The following is a 12,713-nucleotide window of genomic DNA, read 5'->3' on the forward strand; positions in this document are numbered from 1 at the left end:
TTTTTTTTGGTTTTTCTCCGGTACCGGGAACTGAACTCACGACCTTGCGCTTGCCAGGCAGGCGCTTTTGCCGCTGAGCTAAATCCCCAGCCCTTTTCGTGGCATTTGATAGACCTAAATTTAAACTTAAATATCCACAAGTAGCTAGTGGCTACCATATTGGACAGTATGGTTTTGGACATTTCCCAGTCCTTACTTAACTCACAGGAACTTTTGGTTACTTCCTACCTTTTTCAGAGCTTCATAGTGTAGAGCTCCAGGCAGAGTCGTACTGGGAGTCACTCATACCCAGCGCTCTGGAAAGACTGCCTATTCCCATTGTGTAAATACTCCCCCCTGCCTCTCTCTCAGCTGCCAGGGTGACATCCCATGGACACAGAGTCAGGAAAAGTAATACCATTTTATACTGTTTCCATGGTAGCAGTATCATAGGTGTAGATAACGCTGAGAACAGAGATAACAGTAAGATGTAGTAAAATAATCAGGTATTGATTAATTTTGAGTATTTATTACCTTTGTTTTAATATAATTTATTTAGTTATTAATTTGTACACTTTGGTTTTTAAGAATGTATTTTTAAAAAAAATTCACAGGGGACATGATGGCACATACTTGTAATCCCAGCACTCAGGAGGCTGAGGCAGGAAGACTGTGAGTTCAAGGCCAGCCTGATCTATATAGCAAGACCCTGTCTCAAAAAAACACACAAAAAATTCTCCCCCCACATGGCTGGTTCAGAGGTAGAGCATTTGCCTATCATGGTCAATAGCCTGGATTCCATCCCTAGGACTGCCAAACGAAGTTCACGACAAGTTTCTGAAAATTTAATATGTATCTGCTATAGTACAGCCCTACCTCCTAGTAATTATTCCGAAACAAACAAATCTCTGGCTAAGCTGTCATCTTTCAGTAATTCAAATGTAGGATTTTGTTTGGCCACAAGAGGGCATCATTAGATGAAATTAGATCCTACAAAGCAGGCTTTTCGGACAAGCTCTCCGACCAAAGAGGTCCTTTGAGATTTTAGTCTCCCAAAGAGGGCAATACTTCAAGGCCCTGAAGATGCTTACACAGCTTCAGGCTGTTCTTAACCTCACGACATAAATTCTGAAATGCTCTCAAATAGCCTTGTCCTCTACGTCTGAGAGGCAAATTAGATCCTCGCCAGGTACCAAGCTGGAGGAAGAAAGTCTCACAAGCACACAGCATCTACAGTATGTCGGGTACACACTCCACTCCTGTAATCCTGAAATAGCTCCTGCGAGAAGTGGGTAGATGGCCAGGTCTGTGAATAATTCCTAGTAGGACAACCCTGGAGGGTTCTCCTTTGCATTGCAATAAGTTGTAGCTTTTAATTCACATGAGGAATGTTAAGAACATATTGCAGACTCAACGTTTGGTTACCTATACTGGTATAAGAATGGGAGGAATTGCGCTCTCTTTCTCTCTTTCTCTCTCTCTCTCTGGCTGGGCTACCTAAAGTATACAAGGACTTGGGGTTTGGGGGTCTTGCTGGGGAGTTTGTATCAGGGTTGGCCAAAGCCCAGCCTAGTCCTGGTAGTAGGGTGCCCTGGATAGTCAAGAGAGCAATACAGCGAGCCTGAAGGTCTCCTCTCCAAAAGGAGGGAGAAGCTGGCTTCCTTAACTCTTAGTTCTGTTAGCCTAGTGCAGACTTGCAGGTGGTGCTTGCGCCTGTCCCGGGGTGACACTCGCGGTGCTTCGCCTCCTCTGCCCTTGACAGAGTGCTGCTCAGCGTGGGGGACTCACCATCTCCACTGCCAGGTGAGGCCGCTCAGAAGGAGGATGCTGATCAGCAGGAAAACACAGCCGGCCACTGTGAACAGAGAGGAAGCTCAGCAAGGGCACCCTGGGCTGGACTTCGGGGACAGCAGGAGAGGGGTCCACAAAGCGGGCAGGGAGGTTCCCCGTGAGCAAGGGCCTCTTGAAGGGCTGGGTGCTGCTCTGCCTCCTTCCCCGGAGTTCAGGCCCCTCCCCTGAGGGTTTCTGAGGAGGCTCAAGGAGTCAGGGCAAGGTAGGTGGGCGTGAGGGCGTGCCTCTTCTCTGGGGCAAACCGGTGGGCAGCAAATTCAAATCGCCCCAGAGGCCAGGCCTCACTTGAGAAGGCTGTGAGCGAGATCCGCATGTGGTGAAAGAAACGGGAAACAAGGAGATAAACGGTAAATGCTTCAACACCCCCTGAAAGGGTTCGCATTTTCCAAATGCTGATCTGCAGACGTTCTGAGGTCACCATGTGTCAGTGTCCAGGCAGAGGGAGTTCAAGTGTGTTTTCCCCACTACAGGAAACTCTGCTGTGTTTCTTCTCTCTCTCCCTGGCTGTGCTGCCCCCTCCACCCTCCTCCGGCCTGCGCATCACTAACGGACTTGGGGCGTGGCCCTTGCTCTCCGCTCAGGAACTGGTAGAGGCTGGTTTGAGACTTAACTGTGACAGACTCTTGAGTAATGTTAGGATCTCAATTCATCTTTTTACTCTTAAAACTTTATATGTTTCAAGAAAGGGTCATTTAAACCAGCCAACCAATCTGTCCAGGTCTGGGTTGGACGTACACTGTGTTCACAGAGAAAACGACCCCACTCACCTGCTACATGATATTCTCTTGGAAATATGGGAGTCTCCACGGTGGTGGCTGTTTCCACCTCTTTTGGAGACTCTGAAAAAGAGGGAGGGAGAGACCCTCAGTTTATGCCCAGGACAGGACTACGCGAGGCTGGGGAGTGAGGGCTTCTCAGTGATCCCTTCCTGCTGGGAGGGGCGTAGGGGTGAGCACAGCAGGGGCAGATGTACCATCCCACTGCCTGGGGACCACCAGCGTGCTGGTTCCTTTCCGACATTTGCCGAGGGGTATGCAGGTTGCTGAGGCAAGTTCCTGCCCTGATGGGAGGAGACAGCTGGGGCTGGCTTCTCCTTCCCGCCCTGCCTGTGTGCTGCAGAGGTGTGTGTTAGGCAAGGCCTGCCCTTCCCTGATTTGGCATTAACGACTGGACCTCTGTCCTCATGGGACTCCTCCCTTACCTGTTCTGGTGTGGGGGCAGGAAGTCTCACTTTCAGGAAGGGCCTCTGTGCTTGCCGGAGAGTCTTCCTGACCTGGAGAGAAAACAAGCAGTGCCTGTGGAGTCCAAGACGGGTCAACGGGAGCCTCACTTCTCGTCACACTGGCCTCTATGGCTGACCCCAGATATGGCTGCTGGGGCAGGACTCCTGCTTTGGGTACATCCCTGAGGACGCAGTTCCACGTCAGAGTCACTGGGCAGCAGTTAGGTTGCCAGTCAGCCTAGCGTTCTTTTGCTCAGTTCAGATGGAAATCGTGAATCCGCAAAGTGCAGCTCTGCTAGCAGTGCTGATGTCACCAGATGATACCAAGTATTTCTCGGTGTCAACAGCTGACACAGCCAGCTGCTGGTCACTGCTGTTGCCAGCGGTCACAGTCTGAAGCTAGCTTGTGCTGGACACCTTGGAAATAGGTCAGAATACAAGCACCGAAGAACCATCAGATGAAAGGAAAGTGTGTGAAGGATAGCCCCTGGCACGATGAATGATCTGCTTCCTTAGCCTCTTAGGAAAAAGGGTGTGGGAAAGAACAACTTCCCCAGCGAACTCTGGAGGAAGTCACTGTCTGTGAGACATGGCGATGAGTAATAACCTTGGAACACTCGTGGCTGAGTGTAATTTTTGATTGTAGAAATAGTAGTAAGATTTGAGAACGAAGATCTCAAAACAGGCAGATTATGCGTGTGTGCAGGTGTGTATGTGTGTGTGTGTGTGTGTGTGCGTGTGTGCAGTATGCCTATGCACACTTAAAGAAGCTCCTTTCCTGCACATCAGTACTTTTATCAAAATTCAGGTGAGGACTCAGACAGGGGAGGAGCCCAGTAACAACGGAGCGCTGTGCAAAGGGTGGATCTGCGTTGCACTCCAGTAAAAGGAAGACCTCATGGGTTTTCCCCTTTCAACTAAGGGAAGTGTTGGTAGCTTGAGGAAAGAAGTAGAATTTCAGGGCCAGTAGGCGGGGGCAGCATTATCATTATGAGGCAGGATCTTGGGCGCCTGAGAACACCCGAGAGAGCTTTCTTCCTTGTCTGACTCTACCACCGTCCGGGGTACAGGACCATTTCAGGTGAAGAGGTCTACAGAGTTCATCTGGTCTATTTTTTTTAGAATGAGAAAGAACTGAGGCCCAGGGGATCAAGTGGTTGTCTCTAGGTCACACGAAAGCGAAGTCAGGATCCACCAGGTGGAGAGAACAAGGGAGTAGACCCAAGGAAGGAGACCCTTACCTGCAAACAAGTGGAGCTCGCTATCAGCTATGCATGTGAGCTGGGGCCAGGTCCACTTTGTCTCCCCACAGGTCACTTTGCAGACGCTTATGGCGGGACCTCTCTGTATAGCCTTGTATCCCTGGATGCACTGGTAGTGAATTGTCTGTCCCACCTTGAAATGGTAAATTCTCTTTGCAGCTTCATGTTTCCATGGAGGGGGCTCCTGGCAGTCACCTGGAAGATGGAAAGAATCCTGAGGGCCAGTTCGGGAAAGAATTGTGTGTGCACACAGGTTACCTCTTGCTAGTGCCAGGACCTTGGTTCTTATTCTTTTGTTTGTTCGTTTCATTCTTCATTCAGCCCACATGTATCGAGAGTGTCATGTGGCGGGAACCTTGCTAGGCACTGTAGGAAGGCAGAGACCCAGTCACTCCTGCAAGGGCTGGACAGTCAACAGGGTCAAAAAACATAGGAAGGCAGAGTGTGGTGAGAATTGCAGTGGGGAACAGAGTCTTGCTAGGTACCGGGACTGGGAATTGAACTCAGGACATTACTCTTGCCAGGCAGGTGCTGTGCTGCTGAGCTACATCCCCGGACCCAGCTTTGCTATAATACATGGAATACAAGGAAACGAGTCATTCATTCTGGTTGATGCTGCCCCTGATAGGAAGCACCTGGGTTGGCCCCTGAATGACAACGTAGTTTTGAAGGAATGGACAAGAGTGGGGAGGGTGGTTTTGGCTGAAGGGTAAGGGCAGGTCAAGCCAATGTGGGGACCACTGTCTTACTTAAACTAGTTAAACTTTTCTCATTGCTGAGACAAAATACCCAACCCCCAAAGGTAAGGAGGAAAGGTTCGTTTTGGCTCACGGTTTGTAAAGATTTCAGTCCATAATTGTCTGGCTCTAAGGCAGAAATGGCGTGGCAGAGGGCAACACAGGGAGAAACCATTCATGGCAGGTGGAAGACAGCAAAAACAAGCAAGTGACCACCTGCAAGTAACTAACACCAAGCCTCTTTCTGTCCCTTACATTTATCCAGGTTACTCACTGGTAGGGTGGTTGGCACTCACACCCTTAATCTTAGGACCCTTAATCCTAGCATTGCACCACGAATCAGTCACATACTGTAGATCCAGCCACTTCTGAAAAGGCCCCACCTGTGACCACATGAAGCTTTGGTGGTGGGGGGGACATCTAGATACAACCATGACAACTACCCTTCTCCCTGGATATATAAGAAAACACACCTTTGTCATCCTGGGACCACAGGGCAATGACCAGGGACAAAGCCAAACTCTGAAGGGAAGGGAGGGAGGGGCTGAGAGAATTTCAGAGATATGGAGCATGATCTGTGATTGAGCCGTGCCTGCAGCTTGACCCAGGTGGGTCTTGTTAAGACTTCTGAAGATCCCCTAAACCGGGGGTGGCGATCTTTTTAGAGCTTTCAATGATACAAATAGCCAGCAGCAGCATGCATGCGATAGGTTCCCACCTCCTCCCTACACCCATGAACTTTACATTTGCCTGCTACAGCCCAGGCCTGACTGACCTTTGCCCCCAGAGCTCATGTCATGTTCTGATTTAATCTCAGGGTTCCCCACTACCATATGGCACTGCATGTATCATGAAGCTGCCCATAAACTCTGATCTCCCAGACTCTCTCCCACCCCAAGTATCTTGCAGAACTTCTACAAATACTTTGTATAAGCCTCTGCCCCGGTAGCAAGCCAGCTGGCCCTGTCCCGAGCTATCTTCTGTTATATAGCACTTTGACAATCATGACTGAATTTCTGTTTTAGTCTCAGAATAAAATGTTCCTTCAAGGACAGTAAAATTCATAACTGTCTGAAGCAAGTGGAATTGGGTTTGGTTTTTTTCAAATGCAAACATTCAAACTATGAGGATTTACAAAACATCCCTCAGCCAGGGCCAGCTGGTTACTCTTGAGTAAGGACAAGAAACACTGACCTTTTGGAAACCTTTCAATAATTGTGAAGAGTTACATGGGGAGAGAGAGCAAAACAAACATTAAATATGTCTGGAAACAACATTCCAAACATAGGCAGGAAGAGGTAAACAATGTCCCTGGATGAGCTTTGTTTCCCTAATACTAAAAAGCTGCAAATCAATTCCAAGTAGTTTGACCTGAATACTCTGTATAAATGTCCCTCATTTCCAGGCATGGTGGCACATGCACACTTATAATCCCAGCACTTGGGAGGCTGAGGCAGGAGGATCGTGTGAATCTCACAGATTTGAGGCCAGCCTGGGCTGCATAGTGAGACCCTGTCTCAAAAAGACAAAAAAAGAAAGAAAGAAAGAAAGATAGAAAAAAAGAAAGAAAATTGAAACAATACTTCCTGCTCCCTGACTCATTGAGTTGTCAGGGTCCACTGAGATTCTGCAGGATATTACACAGTTCTTTGCAAGGTTACGCAATTAGCACAACACCATGGGGATCTTCACCCAGCCGGTTGGTCTCCCAGATGCTCAGATTTTTCGAGCAGGCTCTATTTTTTCCTGATATGACGACTTCATTTAAGCTTAAGTCACTTGAAAAAGCTGAGAGCAGCCACAGTGCTCCCTCACCCACAGCTAATTAGCTGAGTGATTGGAGCTTTTCAGAATCGCCAGGATTGCATGGCACATTTGGTGACCCTGTCCTGTAAGAAACATCTTGCCATTAATTGTTTTACTTGTAATTCATTGCCTTCTACTTAAGAGAAAAACAGAATTTCCTAGAGGGCAGAGGTTAATGTCCTTCTTGTGTTTATATCTTCTACGGGCAGTGCCTGGTGCAATCAGTCCTCACATGTGCGTTTGAGCTGAATTGGACTGAGTTGAGTTGAATTCTATTCTGCCAGCTCCTAACCCGTGCCTAGTTTGGCTCCCATACGAGCGGTTTGAGATGCTGAGCAAACAGCCTGCCAGTGTGAAGCAATGGCTCTTGTCCACGGTAGACTGTGAGGGCCATGAAATGTGCATGTTTATGGACAGCGAACAGTTGGCCTCCTTTGAGGAAAGTAGCATCCTACACCTGCGAGAGGAGGCCAGCTCCCGGGGTCAGCTAGCGGACCATGTCCAGAGGTATCTCTTACCAGGAAGGCTCCCTGTGTCCACAGGCTGTATCTGACTTCGCATTTCTGTGGCGTTTTTTCCTTTGTGTTCTTCAGGTTGAGGCGTAACTTGTTCTCTTGTGTTCCTAGGGGCTGAGGTGATGGGAGGAATGAGACAAATAACTTCACAAACGCTTGCTGTTTTCCCACACTGGGGGGCATCCTCTAATGTCTGTGTGTTCCCAGTAATATCTCCTGCTGAGGTCATGGAGCTGGGCCAGACCCTCCCTTGAGTGCGGCCTCCTCTGGTCTCTCCATATTCACCCACTCAGCAACAATGTCTGCAACATATTTCTGGAATAAATGAATGGTTTTCTGATGGAAAATTCTTTTTTGTAATGACAAGGTCTTGCTACGTAGTTCAGGCTGGCCTTGAACTTACCACGTAGTCCAAGCTGGCCTCAAACTCGCAACAATCCTGTCTCAGCCTCCCAAGTGCCGGGATTACAGGTGTGCACCACACCCAACTTGGAAAATTCTTTTTATGCATGTGCGTCTCACTAAAAGGGACTCCTTTCTTGTCATTAGTCCTGTCGATGTCATGCATGGGTGTATGGGACAGCAATGAGGAATGGTAGATTCTGCAACCTAATGAAGTTCTCAGTCCCCTAAGGCAGTTTAAAACCTTAAAGTTAGAGAGACGTGGTCTTAAAGCAATGACAAGAAAACCCCTCCTAGAACAACCGCCCGCTGTGAAGAGCTTGGCAGAGGAGTTGCAGGTGAGTACCCCAATGAAGCAGGGACAGAGCCCAGCTTAGGCTGAGGGAGGGATCTGCTGCCTGAGTCAGTGTTTCAACAGGGCAGCTATCTTTGAACTTCAAGGTCCACACACAGCATGATTTACTGACCCACACCGTCTCTTGGGTTAAGGAATGTAGATGAACGAACCCACCACATTTCCCACACTCCAGTGCCACGGGGTGGACAAGAGACCTAGCAGAGAAATGAAGCTGTGTGAGAGAGCTCTCAGAATTCAAGGAAGAAAGGTCAACATCCAAAGCATGGTATCAGATCCACCTAGGCTTAGAAGCCTACACGAGCTCGTGGAACTAGTAACACTTATCAGATATTTGTCTGTTGGATAATTATTTCAAAGCCACTATAATTAGTTGTCCTGCAGATTGCTCAGACCACCTTTTTTCTATAGGGCTCACTGAGCAAAAGCTGGACCCCATCTCACTAAAGCTCTTAGCAGTTACAAAAGGAATTACTTACAAGTGCTTACACATTGACATCTGTTGGCCCAGGAAGAGCTTCCTCTACAAAGCAGGTACACTGACCCATTTTTTATCCTGCGGAAACCTTTCTTGCATTCACAGTTTACCATGGTGCCATTCTTGTAGCTGAGGGCTTTGGAGGTGGCGTAGCTGATGCTTGGTGGGTCCTGATCACAGTCCTCTGCGAAGAGAAAGAAGCACATCAGGAGCTCCAGAGGCACAGCCAGACACGCACGTGTAGTGACTGAATCACATATTCCTTCGCTTTATTGAAAACATTCACCTAGGCCCACTTTTCCCTAGAAAGAAACTTAGCCTGCCACTGTTCTTAGAAACCTTTAGAGCAGGGATTGTTCAGCAGTTTTCACCCACTTGCCTCTCCCCATGCAATGTATTTCAAACTAAAGGAGTAAAACTGAATGAGATTTGATTCTGAATAGACCTCATGTTGAGCAAATATAGAAAGAGAGAGCAAGATCAAGGAATGTGAGGACAGGGCGGGGGGAAAGCCATGCAAATATAACTGAAGAAAAAAATTATCTGTGCAAAATACTTTTTAGGAAATAAGAAGCATGAGATTTTCTAAAGTGAATGATTCTGAGCCATAGTTCTTGAGTGATAGGCAGACAGTGCTTCACTCGGTGTCTGGCAAGCAGGCAACGGGAGTTTCTTATTCTTTCACGCGCCACTGCATTTCCCAGCTACGATCTCACAGCCGGAGAAACGGGCACCGGCGCCCAGTGGGGGCACCAGAAGCAGTGGCCCACGCCCAACTATGGAGTGGGGAAGTGGCTCCAGGCTGATCAGAAAAATTATCCCGTTGCATATTTTGCACCGAGTTCTTTTGCCTGAAGAGATCAGCCTATTGGGGAAATGCCACACGCTGGGTAAAGGAGGAAGATGAGGGCACGGCAGCTGCGGTACTTACTGCTGTTGGTTGGCCTATTGCTTCTTGTGTCAGTTAATTTTGGGTGTCAACTTGAGTGAACGGATGAATGTCTAGAGAAGTGGTAAAATATACTTCTAGGTGTGTCTTGAAGGCTGTTTCCAGCGATGCTGGCCTACGGTCAGCAAAGGGAGTAGGGAAGGTCCACCCTCAAGGAGGGTGGCACCATGCAATCGCTGGCAGCTTAGATGAAAATTCTCTCTCCCCCCACAGAGCCTTTGGACATCAGGGTCCAGGTGCTTTTGCCTTTGCACTCTCGGATTTGCACCAGCCAACCTCCCAAGGCTCACAGACCTGCATCCTCAGACTGGATGCTCTACTATTGGTTGTCCTTGTTTGGGGCCTCCCGGTTTTTGGACTGAGCAATCACTACTGACTCTGCAGCATGCAGATGGCCATCATGGAACTTTTCAACCTCTATGATCACGTGAGCCAATTTGCCTACACATTCATAGTTAGATAAACATGTTCTATTGCTTTGGTTTCTCTGGAGAACCCTAACTAATCTTCAGATTAACCGCTCAGGCTGGGGAGGCTTCTCCGCCCACCACACCACAGGGTGGCACAGGACTTTCCTGAGTCCCCTCAGGACTGAAAGTGGGAAGGACTTAGACAGCTTCGTCTATCTCTATCCAAGAAGGTACTAACAAAAGCAATTTAAATGCGCCCAGGAGGCCAGCAATAATGGTAGAAACTCAAATAATTATTATAGTACAGCAAGAAAGGAGATATAGTAGAAAGTGCAGGAAGATGTATCTTAAATTATAGCTTCTAAATTCTAGCTCTGCCAGCTTGCTAGCTATATAGCTTTATTGTTTTAATTTCTCTAAGTTCACCTCCTCTTTCTTTAAAATAAATGTAATGACAATTATTTTATTGATGTAAAATTACATGGAATAACATAGCAAGGTAACTTTTACAGGGCCCAGCAAGTAGTAGGAATAGATGTTACTTCTCCCTTCCTTTTTTGTTTTTTGAGACCAAGTCTCACTATTTGTTCCAGCCTGACCTTGAACTCATTATGTAGCCCAGGTTGGCCTCAAACTTGCAGCAATCCTCCTGTCTCAGCCTCCTGGATGCTGGGATTACAGGCGTGCACCACCATACCCAGCACTTCTTTCCATTTTTTCACTGTCCAGGTAAAAAAGAATGCTAATTCAGGTAGAGACTGGGCTGAAGTTCACCTTAACCTTGAACTCCTGCAAAAGATCATAACTATGTACTGTCCATGATAACTATGATACTGATGGTAACTATGTACTGATAACTATGTACTGTCCATGCCATGGGTACTATTTTCTGGCACTTGTTACATGTCTATGCCAACCAACATTTTAAGGGTCAGAGGGTAAACCTACTGTTAAGTCATGATATGAATAAAAATCAGAAAAACCAATGAGGAATTCTGCCTTAAGTCATGCTGAGTAACTGGGATCAAATGTTGTCTTTCTGCTGAGAACTATAAACTCAGACCCAGATGTGTGCAGCAGGAGTTTTGGGTATTGCACAGTAGGCCGTGCAGGGCTGCATAATTTAAGAGGAGGGAGATGCATGGAACTGGCCACAATCGCATGGCTTTCTCCCTGGGGTGCTTAGTCCCATGTGTACCAGGTGCAGCCCAGGCGCTTCGGGGAGCCCCTGGAGAGGAGGGCCCTGCACAGGGGGCTCCAGAGTGTGCACCGGGCTCCTCCTTGGGATCTTTGGCGAGAGCTGCTAGTGTATGAGCCGGGCTGGACTGGGGAAGAGTTGGCACTGGCCTCCTGTTGTGAGGCTGAGAGCAGGCCATTTGCCAGCTTTTACTATAAAAACAGGCATTTAACCTGTGGTCACAGTTTTCTAATTCTGGTAGAGAGCAAATAACTTTCTTGGGATGAATTTCAAACTCAAAATAGATGCTGGACAGGGTGGCACATGCTTGTAATCCCACGACCCCAGGAGGCTGAGGTAGAAGGATTACAAGTTTGAGTCCAATTGGGGCAACTCAGTGACTTAGCAAGAGACCTTGCATTAAAATTAAAAAATAAAGAAAGAACTAATCTGGGGATGTAGCTCAGTGGAAAGGCCCTGGGTTTAGTTCTCAGTACTACAAAAACAAAACAAACCACCACCAACAAAAAACAAAGTAAATACACCCTTACCAAGACCAATCCAGGCCTACCAGACAAGAGGATGCACCATCCTCCGCCCGTCAGAACAAAATTCAATACCTGTCAGACGACAGCGCTATCCAGACTGTCCAGAGCAGCGATGGCGCATCTTTTAGAGACCTTTTAGTTGCCAGACTGCAACCCCCAACGCACTTACTGATCACACAGTGCCAGCACTGTGATTAAACCTGAATACTGAGGGTTTTAGCTTAGAAAAAACAACTCATACGCTTGGCTCCCACGCTGACACAGAGGGTCCTGTGTGCCTGCTGCCCCACACACGCCACAGGTTTGCCACCCCCGGTCTAGCGTGTCTAAGTCATAACACTTGACAAGTTTAAACAAAATTCTAGACATGTGAGGAAACATGAAAATATGACCAACTAGGAAGAAAGAGCGACAACAGAGACAAAACCTAAGATGGTCCACATTTTGGAATTAGATGAGGAACTTAAAATAGTTATAATAAATATCCATGATACCTTGGCTTGTAAGTTGGCTGCAATTTATTTTTATAAAATTTCACTGAACAATGTCACACCCACTCATCTACATTGTACCCATGGCAGCTTCGCTGCTATAATTCAGAGCTGAGGGAGGGACAAGGAAAAAAAGAGACTAGAAGGAAAAAATGGAAACAAAACTTTTATAAATACAGAGGGAAAGAGGTGTCCAAGGGAGGAGAGGGAATGGGAAAGAAAAGAAGCAGCAAGATATACCCTGCACAGGTGCAAATTCCCTATGATGAGTGTTATCACTGAGCATACCTAAAATGTACCAATAGAAAAGGAAAAAAAGGTATCAGTTTGCCTTAAATTCATCCATTAATTCAATATATTACAATAAAAAATTCAACACACATTTTAGCATCAACTGGCAAGCTATATTTAAAAAAATCCCCTTGAAAATGCAAAGGATCGGGCTGGGGATTTAGCTCAGCGGCAAAAGCACTTGCCTGGCAAGCGCAAGGTCGTGAGTTCGGTTCCTGGTACCGGAGAAAAACCAAAAAA

The 12,713-nt window shown here is 47.3% G+C and overlaps 1 protein-coding gene across 3 annotated transcripts in view; it reads right to left on the reverse strand.

Annotated features, from left to right (window-relative positions):
- Il2ra (interleukin 2 receptor, alpha) overlaps positions 1–12,713 on the reverse strand; it is a 52,726-nt gene that overhangs the window by 14,614 nt on the left and 25,399 nt on the right. For all 3 annotated transcript variants that reach the window (XM_013513633.1, XM_005383860.2, XM_005383859.2), the window contains exons 2-7: positions 8,609–8,791; positions 7,376–7,486; positions 4,294–4,509; positions 3,032–3,103; positions 2,598–2,669; positions 1,768–1,834 (exon numbers count right to left, since the gene is read on the reverse strand). In XM_013513633.1, the coding sequence (XP_013369087.1) occupies positions 1,768–1,834; positions 2,598–2,669; positions 3,032–3,103; positions 4,294–4,509; positions 7,376–7,486; positions 8,609–8,791 (721 nt within the window). The remainder of the gene's footprint in view (positions 1–1,767; positions 1,835–2,597; positions 2,670–3,031; positions 3,104–4,293; positions 4,510–7,375; positions 7,487–8,608; positions 8,792–12,713) is intronic.

This window comes from Chinchilla lanigera, unplaced genomic scaffold (genome assembly GCF_000276665.1).
Source record: "Chinchilla lanigera isolate Chin_1 unplaced genomic scaffold, ChiLan1.0 scaffold00020, whole genome shotgun sequence".
NCBI lineage: Eukaryota > Metazoa > Chordata > Mammalia > Rodentia > Chinchillidae > Chinchilla > Chinchilla lanigera.